At 38.9% G+C, this 20,118-nt stretch overlaps 3 protein-coding genes across 6 annotated transcripts in view; 2 read left to right on the top strand and 1 right to left on the bottom strand.

The window, feature by feature from the left end:
- Positions 1–3,830, top strand: part of LOC132861394 (aerolysin-like protein) — an 8,785-nt gene extending 4,955 nt beyond the window's left edge. Inside the window, exon 2 of the mRNA XM_060892902.1 lies at positions 3,333–3,830. Coding sequence (XP_060748885.1) covers positions 3,345–3,779 — 435 coding nt within the window. The 5' untranslated portion in view covers positions 3,333–3,344 and the 3' untranslated portion in view covers positions 3,780–3,830. The remainder of the gene's footprint in view (positions 1–3,332) is intronic.
- LOC132861387 (aerolysin-like protein) overlaps positions 1–15,821 on the bottom strand; it is a 168,120-nt gene extending 152,299 nt beyond the window's left edge. The window contains exons 1-3 of one of the 4 annotated variants that reach the window (XM_060892890.1): positions 15,655–15,821; positions 15,500–15,575; positions 14,992–15,411 (exon numbers count right to left, since the gene is read on the bottom strand). The gene's annotated coding sequence lies outside the window, so the exon portion shown is untranslated. Of the gene's footprint in view, positions 1–14,991; positions 15,412–15,499 lie in introns of all 4 variants that reach the window. The other 3 variants (XM_060892893.1, XM_060892891.1, XM_060892894.1) reach the window with 3 other exon arrangements.
- The window catches only part of LOC132861393 (aerolysin-like protein), a 108,022-nt gene that overhangs the window by 50,089 nt on the left and 37,815 nt on the right, over positions 1–20,118 (top strand). The gene's annotated exons all lie outside the window — the stretch shown is intronic.

Raw genomic sequence — 20,118 nt, 5'->3', positions numbered from 1 at the left:
ATTCATATTATTATTTTGACTTAAGTATTTTTTTTTCTATATTTCTACACTTTCTCCACTATAATTATTATCTATTCCTTTAGTCTTTGTCCACTTTGGCCATAACATCTACTACATAACACACTGTTCCATAATGTACACGTCAATATTAGTGACACATGTTACTGGTGGCTACTTAACCTTATCCAAATTCTCTGTAGCTGTTTAATATACAGTACAGGACACCTGGACGTCACAGCCATGTGTGCAGTATGTCCTCAAAGTGTTTCACCAAAACTGATGAACACAGTGAGCTCCATTTTCTCTGTACTGGTCTCTGAAGCATATGTACCCTCAACACCAATAGTTAATTCATATCTTGATTCTGGTAGGACATGGATTTAATTTCTCCAACAGCCACTTTGGGTATCACATCAGGAATAGTGGGATACACAACATTGGTAAGATCAGCAGTGAGATGAATAAACCAAGTACAAGCCCATTACTATAATAAAACACCAGCGGAATTCAATGACATTAAATAAAATAAAACCAGTCATTGTTAACATTGTTCAATTAATGTGTTCACACCTAATGAGGATTTCACATTACAGTATTCACACCTCAGAAGTAAGAAGTTATCAACTTTAATGCTACAGAAATTTTATTTATTAATGATTAATGCACTGACAAACCACACTGTAATAGAAAATGATCAAAATTAAGCTTTCATAATATGAGTTAAACATTATCATATACAGTAACTATAATGCTGTAATACTATAATCTACATACACAGTTAATAACCTACATAATGTAATATAACAAATAAAGAGGGTGGTCCTGAGCCTTACACCACACTTCCAAGTAACCAAGTGTGTGTGTGTGTGTGTGTGTGTGTGTGTGTGTGTGTGTGTGTGTGTGTCCATGCTGTTATTTTGAAATCAGATTTCACAAGCTTTTCACCCCTCAGTGAGTCATTTCCGAAAGCATATGTCAGAAAGCACCATAATATGGTTTAATATTTAGTGAACATTCCTTTGTCACTCAACCTTGTGATGACATCTTAACACTGAATCATGTTTTCTGTAACAGATACAGTTCAATTTTTCTCCAAACCACAAAACGTTCATGCTGTTTATAATAAAGCATCAAAAATCTACAATGTCTTTTCTATTGCATTAGATTGAAGCTCTATAGGCTTTAGATCGGGGTTTTGGGAAAGTTCTATCAAAAAGCATCTGGTCTGCATTGGATCATTATCCTGGTTAAAAAAAAAAAACACATTTCATCAATAAAACACAACCTGACCAACATCAATGTTGTAACAAAAAGATCCAGCCATCCAGCACTGTCTCTTTATGTTAGTAGATTAATTAGTTCTGTGTTGTCTCATGTAGGTCGGTGTCTTTATGTAGCACCAGGGTCCTGGGTGATGTCAATAAAATCTTAGGGTCTCCACTTCTGTGTTAATAAATAAATAAATAAAAACAAGTCTGTTGATCCCAAAGTTAAATGTTAGTGATGGTGTAACATAGGGGTCTCAGACACAGAGTGAGTTTCCATACAGTAAGAGTTGAGCTGAGGAGAGTAAACACACTTTAAACACCACGTATCAAAGACAGATAGAAAACATTTAAAGAGCCTGTGTTGTACTGGGTGGTGACATAGTTATCAAGTCCATGTCCTACAAGAACATCACTCCTGAAACACGAGAATACAAACTTTAGATATCCAGAAAAATCACCCAAACATCCTCCTGGGCTCTTATCAGCAAACTGAAATTCACATTCACATGAGTCCTTCACAATGATCCAATGCAGACCAGCTGCTTTTTGATAGAGCCTACAGAGCTTCTATGGAATATAATAGAAAAGACATTGTAGATTTTTGATGTTTTATCATAAACAGACTGAATATCTTTTGGTTTGGAGAAAAATTCCACCGTAACAGAAACCATGATTCCGTGTTAAGATGTCATCAACAGGTTCAGTGACACAAATGAATGTTCACAAAAGAATAAACCACTTCATTATGCCTTCTCAGAGTTTAAGGAAATTAATCTCTGACAAAGACCTTTGTATCTTTAATTATTCAGTCACCTAAATCAGTAACTAAATAGTAAATCGTGCCATTGTGCATTTTAAGCTTTAAGAAAATAACCTCTGGGGGAACAAACTTGTGTAATTTATCTACAATCACCAGCTTAGGCACACTGATAACTGTGCTTGTATGTATAAGTACGTAAGTATGGTACAGTATACGATCAGGTCAAGTTGAGCGGCTTTTAATGTCATTGTGACCAAATACAATATCAAATGCAGTACACAGTGAAATGAAATGTTTGTCCAGGACCCTGGTGCTACATAAAGACACCGACCTACATGAGACAACACAGACCTAATTAATCTATCGACATAAAGAGACAGTGCAAACAGACAATATAATAAATTACAATACAGATATATAAAGACAGATATATTTATACACAGATATATAAAGCCTATAGAGCTTCTATCTAATGCAATAGAGAAGACATTGTAGATTTTTTGATGCTATATTATAATCAGGATGAAAGTTTTGTGGTTTGGAGAAAAATTTCATTGTATCTGTTACAGAAAACATGATTCAGTGTTAAGATGTCATCACGAGGTTGAGTGACACAAAGGAATGTTCACTAAATATTAAACCATATTACTGTGCTTTCTGATAGTTTAAGGAAATTAATCACTGAGGGGTGACAAGCTTGTGAAATCTGATTTCCATCTAACAGCATGGACACACAAACACACACTTGTTCCTTGGAACTGTGGTGTAAGGTCCAGGACCACCCTCTTTATCTGGTACTGTATAAATACGAGAGCACGAAGCTTCTGTCTCATACCGTAAGAGTTGACATGAGGAGAGGAAACACACTTAAAACACCATGTATCAAAGACAGATAGAAAACATTTAAAGACTTGGCAAATACATAAAGGCAAGACAGCATCATACACTATGAAGCTTTCCAGAACAACACAACTCAGAACTTACACATGACTAAAGTTTCACACTGACATGCTAGCCTGTGTGCTTTTTATATGGTGCTAACAGGAAGTGGGTGATGTAATCGAACAGATTATTAGAACACAGAGGATGGCATCCTTTTGTAAAACATTATTCTGGCCATTAGCATACATAAAGTCATCTAATAATACAGTTGTTTAATGAAGCTTAATGAGCTGAATCAGCAAATAATATCAGCAGTAGCTCATGCTTCAGGCATTTTATTATCTTAACTACAATTCATCTTAAACATGCCTATTTATCAGAAGAACTATTTTCATCCATCTTGAAATGTTTGTCTATTTAAGGTTAAGAACAAGATGACCGGTGTTGTTGAAGTTGGTGGAACGGGAGGAAAACCTTTCAATTTTAATGGCATGGATGATGGATCCTTGTTGAAAAAGATCAAGGTTTGGGAAGGTGATTTGGTGATACAAGCTGTGAAGGTGTGGCTTACTGATGGCCAGTCCGAGGAGTTTGGTGTTCCTGATGGGAATCTGAAAGAGTTTACATTTGATGATGAAGAGATATTCGCCTCCCTTTCACTTTGGCCAAATCAAGCTGGTACACATCTGGGTGCCATCAAATTCACGACAAGCAGCTCCCGGGAGTTCCATGCATGCGTGACAAGTGGTCTGCTGCAAGAAGAAGTAGTAGTTGATGTTGAATCTGGGAAATGCCCTGGAATCCAAGGACGTTCTGAGGCTGACATTGATCGCTTCGGCTTCATGATGCTCAAGAAGAAATCTCCTTAGCTTACCAATGTGGTGTATCCCACCGTTTCTATAGTCTCACTCAAAGTGACCCAAAAAAGACCAAAATCTTTTGACATTTTTGGATTATAATCTGTTTTCATCAATAAAAACAGTCTTAATTGAAACTAAGCTTCTGACTTGTTTTTTTTCCATAATTATTTATTATTCTAGATTCTTCCTGAGCACTACCACAAGTCCCAGTCTTCCCAGTAAAATGTTTCTATGTGTTGGAGTAAACAAACACTCATACACTACTTGAACACTTTTAAACTAATTCATATTATTATTTTGACTTAAGTATTTTTTTTTCTATATTTCTACACTTTCTCCACTATAATTATTATCTATTCCTTTAGTCTTTGTCCACTTTGGCCATAACATCTACTACATAACACACTGTTCCATAACGTACACATGTCAATATTAGTGACACATGTTACTGGTGGCTACTTAACCTTTTCCAAGTTCTCTGTAGCTGTTTAATATACAGTACAGGACACCTGGACATCACAGCCATGTGTAGTGTATGTCCCCAAAGTGTTTCACCAAAACTGATGAACACAGTGAGCTCCATTTTCTCTGTACTGGTCTCTGAAGCATATGTACCCTCAACACCAATAGTTAATTCATATCTTGATTCTGGTAGGACATGGATTTAATTTCTCCAACAGCCACTTTGGGTATCACATCAGGAATAGTGGGATACACAACATTGGTAAGATCAGCAGTGAGATGAATAAACCAAGTACAAGCCCATTACTATAATAAAACACCAGCAGAATTCAATGACATTAAATAAAATAAAACCCGTCATTGTTAACATTGTTCAATTAATGTGTTCACACCTAATGAGGATTTCACATTACAGTATTCACACCTCAGAAGTAAGAAGTTATCAACTTTAATGCTACAGTGACTTATGTAACCAAGGTTACCAGAGTACACATAAATAATATTATTAATATAATAACATACTAATGTATGTTCAAAACGATTAGAAACTACTTAAAATAAGTATATTCATAAAAAGAAAATATTCATTTTATACAAATATATATATCTACTTTATTATTATTGTGACCAATCGCGAGCAGTTTTTGAACTGAGCATGAGCCAATGAGAGCGCAGAATGTAGAGGAGTGGAGAAAATTGGTTTCCGGTTTTTTGCACAAGGTGTGCTCGTGATATGTAGTGGCAGCTCTCGCTGGCGTGCATGGATGCTGAGGGGCGCGGTGTTTGCTAACGCTCCGGGAAATACAAATACGGAAATAACCTTTGTTTGATGTGCTTTATCGATGCATTGATGTAAGTGAAGTGCCGCATTTTGTTTTCCATTTGTTGTGAGAGATTTTGATATTGTAATTTGAGTGAGATGGATCTTTAACTTGTAAGTTATAAAACCTTACGTTGATATTCAGACACTTTACCAGCGATAGAGTGTTGTTAAAGTATTTACAAAGTGTATTTTTGATTAAAAGGGTTAAATAAAAGGATTTAAATCGGATGTGCTGTAGCCGCACCATTCTGGAATTTTCTGTGAGTTAACGAGCTCCTTGGTAAGTCAATTTGCCCTGTTAAGCATCAATTAATTCATTATTATTGGTTAAGTGGAAAAAGCAAGAGAAATTGAGTTTGTGAGTGATTTTACATACATAAAAAAGTGAAATGCTGTATTTGGTATATAACAGCTAATTGTGTGCTCAAGTATATTAAGAGAAGTTGTTAGCCATATGATAATTAATGTGCTATGTTGGGAAGAAATTGTCAGACACTGCAGAAAATATTCTTTATTTGAAAGGATACTTGTGTATATATAGTCAGAATAGTCAAGTTCTGTGAAATTTAGTGATGAACAGTGATTGAGGACTTTATTGACTGTTGTTACAATGAGGATATTCATGATATTTTCATGACCTTGTTTGTTCAAGGTCCGGTTTTTTTTTTCTCTCTTTGTTTTTTTTTTTGTTTTGATGTTCCGAGGCTTGTGCTCTGGATTTGTCCCGGCCTTCCAGTGGTTTTGAGGAGGGTTTGGACTGGCGAGCCTCCCTTGAGTTTGTTCTTGGATTTTCTGTGGAAATACAATTTTTTTCTGAACTCTGTGAATGGTAGGAAATCGAAGAACTTTTCTTTTTTTTGTCCCTCGTGGATGGAGACACATTTTCCCCCCTCATCGACAGTGAAAATACATTTATATCTTTATGCAAACTATTTGAGAGACTGTTTTCTTTGAAAGACTGAGAAATTGAAAGTTTAGAGATCACAGTGCAATTTATTTCATTGAGAAGTGTCAAATTGTTTTTGTGTTGACAAGTGTGACCTATATTGTCTTAGTTTTTGATACTTGGATATTTATTTTTCTTTTTGTTGAATCAAACCCTAAGTTATAGTGAATGAACAAAGACCTTACCGTGTTGAAGACCAATGGGAAAATCTCATGAAACCTGTTAAAACAAAAGTAATAGCATAATTTAAAAATAAGAATTTAATTTGTGAAATTATTTTTTTTCCTTTGCTTTCATTATTTCACATTGATTCAACTCACCTTTTGAATGCTGTTAAATAAAAACACATTGTATGTTCAATCAACCCGTTCCTCGAGTCCGTTCACTGTTGTTGTTGCATCTTTCTCCGTAGCGTACCTATTCTTCTGAAACGCTGGTCCATAGATTGGCATGTAACAAGTTAATTATTTATACAATCTACGAGTTATTAACCCGAGAGTAAGTGTTACAAAAAACTTGGCGAGCCAGCCAGGAGATTGATTGCCTAACAACAACAGTGACCTCTCAGTACGACAAAACAAAGGTAATTCTTTCTGTGAAACAAACTATCTCAGTGTTAACAGTATGGATATAGTGGAACGAGAAAACGTGAACGTTTCCAATGCTGTCATAGTTCATAGTACTGCCAGTTCAGTCAAGGAACGTGCATCACCCGCCATATCACAGAGAATGGGAGAAAGTAGAGATGGACCTTTCTCACCAAACATTTGTAGAAAGCCAGAAAACTCAAAACCTGTCCAAGGAGAATGAGATGAATGCTGTATCTAATACTGGTGGAATTAATAATCCGCCAGCCTCAAGAATACCGCATTCAGTTCTGACCATGGATATAATAGATCCCCCTGGTGTGCAAAGAGTCGTGGTTGAGCACGTTGTGAGGACAAGCGATGTGACAGCCCAGCATACTTCCCTACGTCTCAGATCTTTCTCAGGGAAAATTCCACCTCCACCTAATGAACCAGACTTTGAAGCATGGCGAGCAAGTGTGCAGTTCCTACTGGATGATCCATCTGTTTCAGACTTGTCTCGTACAAGGAGGATTCTAGACAGCTTGCTTCCATCTGCTGTTGACGTAATTAAGCACATTAGCCCACAGTCATCGCCCTCAGTATATTTAGAGTTGCTAGAATCAGTGTATGCGTCAGTGGAGGATGGGGAAGAGCTGCTGGCAAAGTTCATGACGATGTTGCAGAATCAGGGAGAAAAGCCTTCCAGCTACCTGCATCGATTACAAGTGATGTTAAATGCTGCATTGCAGAGACGGAGCGTGATCGCAGTTTGTTGAATCAATTCTGTCGGGGATGCTGGGATAACGGCTTGATTATCAGTCTTCAGCTGGAAAGGAGAAAGAATAACCCACCTTCCTTTGCTGAACTTGTGGTGTCTGTCAGAGCAGAGGAAGACCGGCAAGCTTCAAAGGAGGATCGGATGAGGAGTCATTTTGGGATGACTAAACAAGGTCTAGTCCCTTCCAAGTCACGAGCTGCAGCTCATCAGTTGTCTGCTCACTCCCACGAGGTAGTCAGTGGGGCAGCCCCTGAAACAGACCCCATGAGACAGCAAATATCAGAAATTCATGCTCAACTTGCCTCCATGCAATCATTGACTCACCAGAGGGGCCAGCCTGCTTGCTCCAAAGTGGTGGATGTGACTTCACTAAAAAAAGAACTGACTGAACTACGAGCCCAGGTTCAAGCTGCAGTTTCCCAAAAGGGCCAGAACAGAAGCTCAGAAGCTGGGGAAATTACTGAATTAGCAAGACAGGTTGCAGAGTTAAAAGCTCAATTAGCTGTCTCAGAGTCACAAAAACATCAGCCAGAAAGAACATCCAGGTTCAGGAGCTCTTCTGCTATGTCACAGCCCAAGCAGACAAGACACGAAGAGAGTAAACCAGTCAGTATTGATGGATTGACTTCAGCACGACCACGTCCAGGATATTGCTTTCGCTGTGGGGAAGATGGTCATAAATTGTGAAAATGATCCAAATCCTGCCAAAGTAGAATACAAACGACGTCAGCTGAGGGAGAAACAGGCTCATTGGAACCTGAATCACAGAGTTGCATCCTCACAGTTAAACTCCAATCAGTCTCTGTAGCAGGGCATACAGAAACTGAGGAAAGACCCACGTGCCCTAATAAACCTAGAAGAGTATTCAGCAAGTGTTGTGAAGAAGTAATGCAGAGTAAATTACCAAGAGGATTGGTTGGAATGAAGTGTACTGCCCAGTTGTCTGTTGAAGGAACTCCAGTGAATTGTTTGCTAGATACAGGTTCCCATGTGACCACCATTCCACTTTCCTTTTACCACGATCATCTATCTAATCACCCAATGAAGTCACTTGAGACTTTACTGGAAGTGGAGGGAGCAAATGGGCAGTCAGTTCCCTATTTAGGCTATGTAGAGCTCACTCTAACATTTCCTAAGGAGTTCTTGGGAGTAAAAGCAGAAGTTACCACATTGGCTCTAGTGGTCCCTGATTTGATGAACACACCCCGAGTCCTTGTGGGAACCAATTCCCTGGATGCTCTTTATGCGAACCATGCTCAAGAAAGCTCAGGAAACCTCAATCCAGCTTTTAACGGATATCGAGCAGTGCTACAAATTCTGGATGTCAGACACAAGCAAATGAGCACAGAAGTTCTGGGATGTGTGACGTTGGGAGGAATGACTCCTAAAATTGTGTCAGCAGGGCATGTAGCTGTTCTTGATGGAGTTGCTCATATACGTCGCTGTTCTCCAGAAAGCTTGATGACTCTAGGGCAGCCAGAAATGTCTGCTATGCCAGGCAGATTATTAGTGGCTAGCGGATTATATACTTTGCCTGTTAAACGCTCCTATAGTTTACCTGTAGTGGTGAGAAACGACACCCAGACTGACATTGCTGTTCCACCAAAAGCTGTCATTGCTGAAATGTATGCTGTTCAGCGCATAATTGAGACGGTCAAGACGTGATGCTCCTCAGACTCAACTGAACTCTCACAGCTCACAGATAAAATTTGTTTTTGGTGATTCCCCTTTACCAGCTGAGTGGAGGACCTGAATATCAGGTCTATTGAACAAGATGCCGGAGGATTTTGCCTTACATGACATGGATTATGGGCATACAGATAAAGTGAGACATCACATCAAACTTAGTGATGAAACTCCCTTTAAACATCGAGCTAGGCCCATTCACCCACAGGATGTTGATGCAGTTCGCAAACACCTGCAAGACTTGTTGGCGGCTGGAATTATTAGAGAATCTGAGTCTCCCTTCGCCTCCCCTATAGTGGTCGTGAGGAAGAAGGATAATTCTGTACGCTTATGTATTGACTTCAGAAAATTTAATTCTCAAACCATAAAGGACGCCTATGCACTTCCCAACTTGGAAGAGGTGTTTTCCGTATTAAACGGCTCGAAGTGGTTCTCCGTTCTGGATTTGAAGTCGGGGTACTACCAAATCGAGATGGAGGAAGCGGATAAACACAAGACCGCCTTTGTGTGCCCACAAGGATTCTGGGAGTTCAATAGGATGCCGCAGGGGATCACAAATGCTCCCAGTACCTTTCAACGGCTCATGGAGCTCTGTATGGGTCATCTGAACCGGAAAGAGGTGCTAGTGTTCATAGACGACCTTATAGTTTTATATATAGTTATAGAGACACTTGAAGAACATGAATGTCGACTATTGCAGGTACTTGCCCGTCTGAAGGAATATGGCTTGAAACTCTCGCCTGAGAAATGTAAATTTTTTCAAACCTCAGTGCGATATTTGGGACATATTGTTTCTCAACGTGGTGTAGAAACGTATCCAGCGAAAATTGAGGCCATTAAAACCTGGCCAAGGCCCCAAACTCTCAAAGAGCTGAAATCATTCTTGGGATTTGCCGGGTATTATAGGAGGTTCGTTCAGGACTTTTCTAAAATAGTCAAGCCACTCAACAACCTCACAGCTGGATATCCCCCAATTTGAAAAGGGAAGAAGTGTAAAGACGTCAACCGTCATTACTATGACCCAAAAGAAAAGCTGGGAGACAAATGGGATGCTTCTTGTCAGGAGGCTTTTGAGAAAATTGTGGAGAAGTTAACAACTGCACCGGTTTTGGGATATGCTGACCCTAGACTGCCATACGTATTGCACACTGACGCCAGTACCAAAGGCTTAGGTGCCGCATTATATCAAGAACAGGAAGGCCAGTTGAGGGTCCTTGCTTATGCTAGTCGAGGACTAACTAAAAGTGAAGCCAGATACCCCGCTCACAAACTTGAGTTTCTGGCCGTCAAGTGGGCAGTTACTTCAAAGTTCAGCGACTATTTGTACGGGGCTGAATTTACTGTTGTAACCGACAGTAACCCTTTAACTTACATACTGACTTCTGCCAAATTGGACTCCACCAGTTATAGATGGCTGTCTGGTTTATCAGCGTATAACTTCAAGATCCAGTATAGAGGATGGATCACAGAAAAAAAAAAACCAGGATGCCGATGGGTTGTCCAGACATCCAAACAGTCAGCTGTTGAATGATCTGGAGTCTCAAAAAGAACAGGAAAGGATTAAACAGTTCGCTCTAAATCACCTAGCTGAAACAGACGAAAATCTGTCAGTGATACTGCCAGAAGCAGTGAAGGCTGTGTGTGAGAAGCATCAGGTTAGCCAGTCCCATGATGGATGCCCTGTCTTGATGACATTAGCAGAGTCCATGACGATGGATGCGGGTGCATTAGCCCAAGGATTTCAGGAAGAATACAACCATGGCTTACCTGTGATCCCGCACCTCTCTGAGGAAGATTTAGCAGCCCAACAACATGCAGATCCTGAGTTGAAAGAGGTCTTGGAGTACCTAGAGTCTGGCGAAAAACCCCTTGGTAGGACATTCCAGTCACCTAACATGGCTATGTGGATGAGAGAGTGGAATAAGCTCGAAGTCAAAAATGGAGTGTTGTATAGAAAAAGAATGGATGAAGGTAGAGTGTTGAACCAACTAGTGTTACCCAGGGATCTTCGACAGATGGTACTCACCAGTCTTCATGATGACATGGGTCATTTAGGGACGGAGCGAACTCTTGATCTCCTCCGTTCCAGGTTCTATTGGCCTAAAATGGCTGATGCTGTGGAGAGAAAGATCAAAACCTGTGAGCATTGTATTCGGAGGAAAGCTCCACCTCAGAAAGCAGCTCCTTTAGTGAACATACAGACCAGCAGGCCTTTGGAACTGGTCTGCATGGACTTCCTGTCAGTAGAGCCAGACCGTAGCAACGCAAAGGATATATTGGTCATCACAGACCATTTTACAAAATATGCCATTGCGATACCTACCAAGGATCAAAAGGCTCGGACTGTGGCCAGATGTCTCTGGGATCATTTCCTACTGCACTATGGCTTCCCAGAAAAATTGCATAGTGATCAGGGTCCAGACTTCGAATCCCGAAACATTCAAGAGCTGTGCAAAGTCGCGGGTATCCGTAAGGTGAGGACGACCCCCTATCACCCAAGAGGGAACCCAGTGGAGCGGTTCAACAGGACCCTGATGCAAATGTTAGGAACCCTGGGAAACGACAAAAAAGCCCACTGGAAGGAGTTTGTGAAACCGCTTGTGCATGCATATAACTGCACAAAGAACGATGTAACCGGGTATTCACCTTATGAAATGATGTTCGGACGTCAGCCTCGATTGCCCGTGGATCTTGCCTTTGGACTCCCAGTCAATGACTCCTCCCAGTCTCACTCGCAGTATGTGAAATCTCTTAAGGACCGGTTAGAAGAGAGTTACCAGCTTGCAACTCGAAATGCTATGAAGGTAGCGGAAAGAAACAAGAAGAGGTACGATCGAAATGTAGTTGCTTCCTTTCTGGACATAGGTGACCGAGTCCTAGTGAGGAATGTCCGGCTAAGAGGAAAACACAAAATAGCGGACAGATGGGAACCCGATGTCTATATTGTGTTAAAGAAAAGCAGTGATATTCCCGTGTATACAGTTCGGCCAGAAGGAAAAGAAGGTCCAGTGCGTACCTTGCATCGCGATTTACTTCTGCCGTGTGGCTATTTGCCCTGCACTGAATTGGAAGAATCTGTCCAGCAAAAAGAACATCATAGGCCTAGAACCAGAGCTCAGTCCAGAATTGAGGATGCTACCAAAGCAGAAACTGTACATAGTCATTCTGATTCTGAGAGTGAATCTGTTCACTTTGATGTACCTGGAGAGTCCTTTGAGTGTTGTTAAAGTATTTACAAAGTGTATTTTCGATTAAAAGGGTTAAAGAAAAGGATTTAAATCGGATGTGCTGTAGCCGCACCATTCTGGAATTTTCTGTGAGTTAACGAGCTCCTTGGTAAGTCAATTTGCCCTGTTAAGCATCAATTAATTCATTATTATTGGTTAAGTGGAAAAAGCAAGAGAATTGAGTTTGTGAGTGATTTTACATACATAAAAAAGTGAAATGCTGTATTTGGTATATGACAGCTAATTGTGTGCTCAAGTATATTAAGAGAAGTTGTTAGCCATATGATAATTAATGTGCTATGTTGGGAAAAAATTGTCAGACATTGCAGAAAATATTCTTTATTTGAAAGGATACTTGTGTATATATAGTCAGAATAGTCAAGTTCTGTGAAATTTAGTGATGAACAGTGATTGAGGACTTTATTGACTTGTTACAATGAGGATATTCATGATATTTTAATGACCTTGTTTGTTCAAGGTCAGGTTTTTTTTTCTCTCTTTGTTTTTTTTTTTTTTGTTTTGATGTTCCGAGGCTTGTGCTCTGGATTTGTCCCGGCCTTCCAGTGGTTTTGAGGAGGGTTTGGACTGGCGAGCCTGCCTTGAGTTTGTTCTTGGATTTTCTGTGGAAATACAAGTTTTTCCTGAACTCTGCGAATGGTAGGAAATCGAATAACTTTTCTTTTTTTTGTCCCTCGTGGATGGAGACACATTTTCCCCCTCATCGACAGTGAAAAGACATTTATATCTTTATGCAAACTGTTTGAGAGACTGTTTTCTTTGAAAGACTGATAAATTGAAGGTTTAGAGATCACAGTGCAATTTATTTCATTGAGAAGTGTCAAATTGTTTTTGTGTTGACAAGTGTGATCTATATTGTCTTAGTTTTTGATACTTGGATATTTATTTTTCTTTTTGTTGAATCAAACCCTAAGTTATAGTGAATGAACAAAGACCTTACCGTGTTGAAGACCAATGGGAAAATCTCATGAAACCTGTTAAAACAAAAGTAATAGCATAATTTAAAAATAAGAATTTAATTTGTGAAATTATTTTTTTCCCTTTGCTTTCATTATTTCACATTGATTCAACTCAACTTTTGAATGCTGTTAAATAAAAACACATTGTATGCTCAATCAACCCGTTCCTCGAGTCCGTTCACTGTTGTTGTTGCATCTTTCTCCGTAGCGTACCTATTCTTCTGAAATGCTGGTCCATAGATTGGCATGTAACAAGTTAATTATTTATACAATCTACGAGTTATTAGCCCGAGAGTAAGTGTTACAAAAAACTTGGCGAGCCAGCCAGGAGATTGATTGCCTAACAACAACAGTGACCTCTCAGTACGACAAAACAAAAGTAATTCTTTACCTTTACTTTACACTTACTTTACCAGTACTAACAAATTTTATTTATTAATGATTAATGCACTGACAAACCACACTGTAATAGAAAATGAACAGAATTAAGCTTTCATAATATGAGTTAAACATTATCATATACAGTAACTATAATGCTGTAATACTATAATCTACATACACAGTTAATAACCTACATAATGTAATATAACAAATAAAGAGGGTGGTCCTGAGCCTTACACCACACTTCCAAGTAACAAGTGTGTGTGTGTGTCCACGCTGTTATTTGGAAATCAGATTTCACAAGCTTTTCACCCCTCAGTGAGTCATTTCCTTAAACTGTCAGAAAGCACCATAATATGGTTTAATATTTAGTGAACGTTCCTTTGTGTCACTCAACCTCATGATGACATCTTAACACAGAATCATGTTTTCTGTAACAGATACAGTTAAATTTTTCTCCAACCTACAAAACTTTCATTCTGTTTATAATAAAGCATCAAAAATCTACAATGTCTTCTCTTAAGAAACCGAGTGAAAAGTAACTTAGTGAATAAGTTTAATCAAGTTACAATGAAACATAATTAGAATAGTGATAAAGAGCACATCCAGCCATATAGACATTGTGCTTCACCAGAGGTTTTCCTGTGTTTGCCTTGTTAAGACACGGTTCACTGGGACGCTGGGCTTCGGGAAGCATCTAGAACAATCCACGAGTCAAAGCATTAGTTTCTATTGAGAAGGGTTTTAGTGATTGTAATCCTAACAGATTATAATCTTCCTGATAAGTAAAAGGAATTAAATACAAATCTTAGAGCAAAAAAATGAAATGTTTTGTGAATGTGGCGGGAGCGGTGTGGTGCGTTAGGAGGTACAAGTGAGAGCCGTACAACTAATCACACAAACCCAAGTTTATCTATTTGTAACCAATTCGACTACGCCACCCGGGAGGGTTAAACCCAGGAAATAGAAGTAAACCCCAGTGTTTGTTATCAGATCACACAAGTTCGATTCTCTTAAAAATAAGTGTAGGCAAGAAACGTGGGCAATATATAAAAGTACGTTTATTGAAAACTGGCAATTTAAGAGAAAAACTCACTTAAAATATGCTCAACACTAAAGAGCCATTACTAGCAGCTCCCACAAATATTACAAAGGCAAACTAAAAAAAAGAGAAAACGTCCTCACTGGGAAGAAAGCCCAGTGACAGACAATTACACAAATAACAAACAATCAGACGAAAGAAATATTAAACAACCAATTTACACAACTTCCAGACAAACAAAACAAACTATCATAATTAAGTACAGGGCTGGGGTTACCCACCGAGGCGATCACCAGCGCTAATTATTCAAACGCACACTTCCACACACACCTCACCGTGAACTCAGATCACACACTCGTACACTTCAAGAATGTCGCACGGCACACGTTGAAGTAGCACCAACACCAAAAGATCTTTCACCCGTGGGACCCCAGCTCCTGAAAGAAATCAAAAATACAATAAATACATCTCCTAAACAGAAATGAAATGAGAAACAAATGGAAGTCACGATTCAACACAATAGAAGACTTTGTAAAAAGACTTTGTCGTTCTCAGGCCAGCCCCAAGAAATGCGCGATCTTCTACCCCAGAGCAGACCGGAACAGGTCAGTTAAAACTAGCACAGAAACCAGACGGCAGCAGCAGAAGTCCCTTTAAATAGTTGTAAGCTGATATTATTCGCTCGGCATGCAGTGGAGGAAAAACCCAAACTGCAGTGATAATCGCACAGGACGAAAAAGAGGGAGAATCCTATAACATAAATAGTACAAAAACAGAATTACTAGTAATTGCACAAATACACGCCGAAATTCTCCTTAGCAAAACCGAACAAACTTACCAAATGCGGATAGAGGAGTTCACGAGGATCAATTCACCGCTCATGGTAAGCAGCCCTCAAATAACCCGCTCTTAAACTGAAGTACAAGGACTGCACATTACTCATGCCACCCGACCCACATTGAAGCTAGACATTGTAATACAACTTCCTCATACCTGAAAGGAGGGCAGTAAACAGATCCGAACAGCATCCGACAGGGACACACACAATGATGAAAACACAGGCTAAGGGTGCAATAACCGAGCCATTAGTGCAACAAGTAAAGATAAAAAACGAATTAGTCAACGCTACATGCTAACAGCACATACCTGAAACCGCTATAGTAACAGAAAAAGGGGAGGATACGGACGTGACGCATCCCAGGATCAAAACCTACCCGCTCTAAATAGTGCCTGCTCGATACTGATTGGTGGTCATGAGCGTCAATCACCACTCGTATCTCGTTCGTACGGTCACATAAAGAATGTTTTATTAATGAAAAATGTGGGTTTCCAACTACTGGATTAGACTAACAGAATAAATCAAATCACTGTTTTCATTGGTTTACAGATTTTAAGAAAAAAAAAAATCTCCCGTCCCACCCCATACAGGATACATGATAACATGCAAGATTGTAGAAGTCACCGCTGACTACAAATATGAGTACACATATTGCAGAAACAAATACAGAGAACTCGGAGAAATAGATAAGTTTTCTCCAGTAATATTTGTCACTGATATTGACATAAGTATGATGTGGAACACTGTGTTACACTTTATGGTCAAAGTAGACAAAATGTTCAAAAGTAACATTGCATAATTTACATTAATACTTTTAAATATGCTGAAGTAGTGTAAAGGGTGCCTTGCTCAAGGGCACCTCAGTCATGGCCGGCCCGAGACTCGAACCCCCAACCTTAGGGTTAGGAGTCAAACTCTCTAACCATTAGGCCACAACTTCCACCCAGCACGGCGTCATTACAGCAGGTAATCTTCATGATGCCATGGAGCTAGACTTTAGCTTCACTAATTATGATGCACACATTCACGGTTTTACGTGGAGGAACTTTAAGAGGAAATGAGATGCTCTCCGGGGGGGGCACGGTGGCTTAGTGGTTAGCATGTTTGCCTCACACCTCCAGGGTCGGGGTTCGATTCCTGCCTCCGCCTTGTGTGTGTGGAGTTTGCATGTTCTCCCCGTGCCACAGGGGTTTCCTCCGGGTACTCTGGTTTCCTCCCCCGGTCCAAAGACATGCATGGTAGGTTGATTGGCATCTCTGGAAAATTGTCCCTAGTGTGTGATTGTGTGAGTGAATGAGTGTATGTGTGTGTGTGCGACCTGCGATGGGTTGGCACTCCGTCCAGGGTGTATCCTGCCTTGATGCCCGATGACAACTGAGATAGGCACAGGCTCCCCGTGACCCGAGGTATTTCGGATAAGCGGTAGAAAATGAATGAATGAATGTATGACATCCGTCACAAAATATTTTAAACATGTGCAATAAAGGAAATTTTGAAAAATGTGCAATATTACCTATGTGCAATATGTCTTCAGTGTAACCACTACTATTTTTATACATTTTATACATTTTTTTTTTTTTTGTATATTATGTATATTATATTATGTCTTCATTCTTTTTATATGTATATTTTTTGCTGCTGTAACAGAGAAATTTCCCCATTGTGGGACGAATAAAGGTCTATCTTATCTTATCTTATCTTATCTTATCTTGGTTCATGTATGCAAAGCGTCACTCTGTGTAAATAAAAAAATGATTGGTTTTGATGCTTATTGATTCAGATTGTTCAGCTGAATCAGCTGATTTGTCTTGAATTTAATTCCATAGAGACATTTTCCATCTTGATGTGGCCAAAGTGAAAGGGAGGTCAAATGCTCTCAATCTCCCCAATTGTATCATTGGATGACAACTTATTTATAACTTTTATTAGGTGTTTATGTGTTTGCTAATGGCCAGTGCATACCCTTTGATTAAAATAATTTATTATTTCTTTTTCCAGAGTAAGAAAGTTTAGAGTTGGCTTAATGTTTGTGTAAGTCCTGAGGCACGTTATTCCCAAATGCAACATCAGCTTGAACATCTGGTTTCAGACCCCAACTTTTCAAGCTTGCATAAAACTGGCCAAGATGCTACATTTCTTATCTCATTGTACCAATGTTATCAGGTGATCGTGCCAAGTAGTTATTAAATTAGCTTATAATATATGCAGTTTAATGTGTACCAATTTAAACATGGACATTATATATGACTTATCACTCCACTCAGAAAAATGTTTATTTATTAGAAGCACTGAAATGTCTTACAAAAGGACTTTTGATGAGATCACTGAAGTAATTGTCATTGAAGGGATGTGTTAGATTAGCAGTTAAGGTGTTGGACTACTGATCGGAAGGTTGTGAGTTTAAATCCCAGGTTCACCAATCTGCCACTTCTGGCCCCATGAGCAAGGCCCTTAACCCTCATTTGTATAAAATGAGGTTAAATGCCAGTTGCTCTGGAAAAGGGCATCTACCAAATGCCAAATGCGTCTACCAACTGGCAACTAAAGTACTTAAAATATTTAAACTAATTGTTAAGAGCGTGTAGTGACCTCACCCCTCTGTTAGTAACTGGAAATCATCCAAATAATCTATGTTTCAGTCACACACACACAGCTATTTATGGTTTCACTTATTTCCTTAAGAACGCTTTGTTTCTTTAACAAGTTATTTTACTTCTCATAATTTCTAGAAAACTGAAGTGAAGGGGAAAGGGGAAGTCATGGCCTAATGGTTAGAGAGTTTGACTCCTAACCCTAAGGTTGTGGCTTCGAGTCTCGGGCCGGGAATACCACGACTGAGGTGCTCTTGAGCAAGGCACTGAATCCCCCACCAACTGCTCCCCGGACGCCGCAGCATAAATGGCTGCCCACTGCTCCGGGTGTGTGTTCACGGTGTGTGTGTGTTCACTGCTGTGTGTGTGTTCACTGCTGTATGTGTGTTCACTGCTGTGTGTGCACTTTGGATGGGCTAAATGCAGAGAACGAATTCTGAGTATGGGTCGTGAAGCTTAGCAATAATACACTGGAAAAGCATTTTGGAAAAAAAATAAGGTAAAATGATTGACAAAAAAGAAATAAATCAAAATAAATCATAAATAAAAAGTCTCTAAAAATCATCACAAACTTTAGATAAAACATTAAATACAATATCTACGAGACTTTCAGAGTTTCAATTAAAGTGGGTTTGGGAATTTGATTTGTAAAAAAGTTCACACCACTATTGCTACTAAAACACTTTTATTTCTGTCAATTTAAAATATCATCCACCTTTTCACAAACAGTTCTTTATAGAACACAGTGAAGAATTGAAAAAGTAAAAATGGTATTTCTCCATGTGTCTATCCTGTCAGTTACGGTTACTGTCATGAGGAGGTCATGAATTCATCACTGAAACAGGTGGAAAAAGCAAGTGCGCATTTTTTAGTGTGTTTTTCCAATTCAGAAATATTTAAAAAAAACTACTACACTTTAATCTATTAATAAAGATGACACACTAATATTTACCAAAATGTCATAGTAAAAAAAAGTCAGATTTCCTCCCCACATATTCCTTTAAAGAAACTTAAACAAACTTCTTTAAAATGTCTTTAATTTTCAATTTTAATTGAAATCATCTGTACCAACTTTTGTCATTATGAAACTTTCTAGCAATGTGAACACAGTACTGTCAGTTTTGAGAATCCTAGCAGTTTAATGTGTACCAATTTAAACATGGACATTATATATGACTTATCACTCCACTCAGAAAAATGTTTATCTATTACCAGCACTGAAATGTCTTACAAATGTACTTTTGATGAGATCACTGAAGTACTTGAAATTGAAGGTATGTGTTAGATTAGCAGTTAAATTGTTGGACTACTGATTGGAAGGTTGTGAGTTTAAATCCCAGGTCCACAATGAAAAATTAGGTTAAATGCCACTCTCTCTGGATAAGGGCAACTACCGAATGGCAAATAAAGTACTTAAAATATTTAAACTAATTGTTAAGAGTGTGTGGTGACCTGACCCCTCTGTTAGTAACTGGAAATGATCCAGTCACACACAAAGCTATTTTTGGTTTCACTCAGTTCCTTGAGACCACTTTGTTTCTTTAACAAGTTATTTTACTTCTCATAAACATCAGCTACTGCTTAACTGCTACTACTAAATTTCAAAAATCAGTATTCAGACATCAGAAGTAACTAATAAACAAGGTGTAATGTGATAAAGTGGAGTCCTACAGAGCTTAATGTCTCTTTTGCCACACCAATTTACTTTACCAGTACTAACAAATTTTATTTATTAATGATTAGTGCACTGACAAAACACACTGTACAAGACAATGATCAGAATTAAGCTTTCATAATATGAGTTAAACATTATCATATACAGTAACTATAACGCTGTAATACTATAATCTACATACACAGTTAATAACCTACATAATGTAATATAACAAATAAAGAGGGTGGTCCTGAGCCTTGCACCACACTTCCAAGTAACCAAGTGTGTGTGTGTGTGTGTGTGTGTGTGTGTGTGTGTGTGTGTGTGTCCATGCTGTTATTTGGAAATCAGATTTCACAAGCTTTTCACCCCTC

Source organism: Tachysurus vachellii, chromosome 18 (genome assembly GCF_030014155.1).
Source record: "Tachysurus vachellii isolate PV-2020 chromosome 18, HZAU_Pvac_v1, whole genome shotgun sequence".
Classification (NCBI taxonomy): Eukaryota; Metazoa; Chordata; class Actinopteri; order Siluriformes; family Bagridae; genus Tachysurus; species Tachysurus vachellii.
The sequence above is the reverse complement of the archived record's forward strand: the minus strand, read 5'-3'. Positions and strand labels throughout refer to the sequence as shown.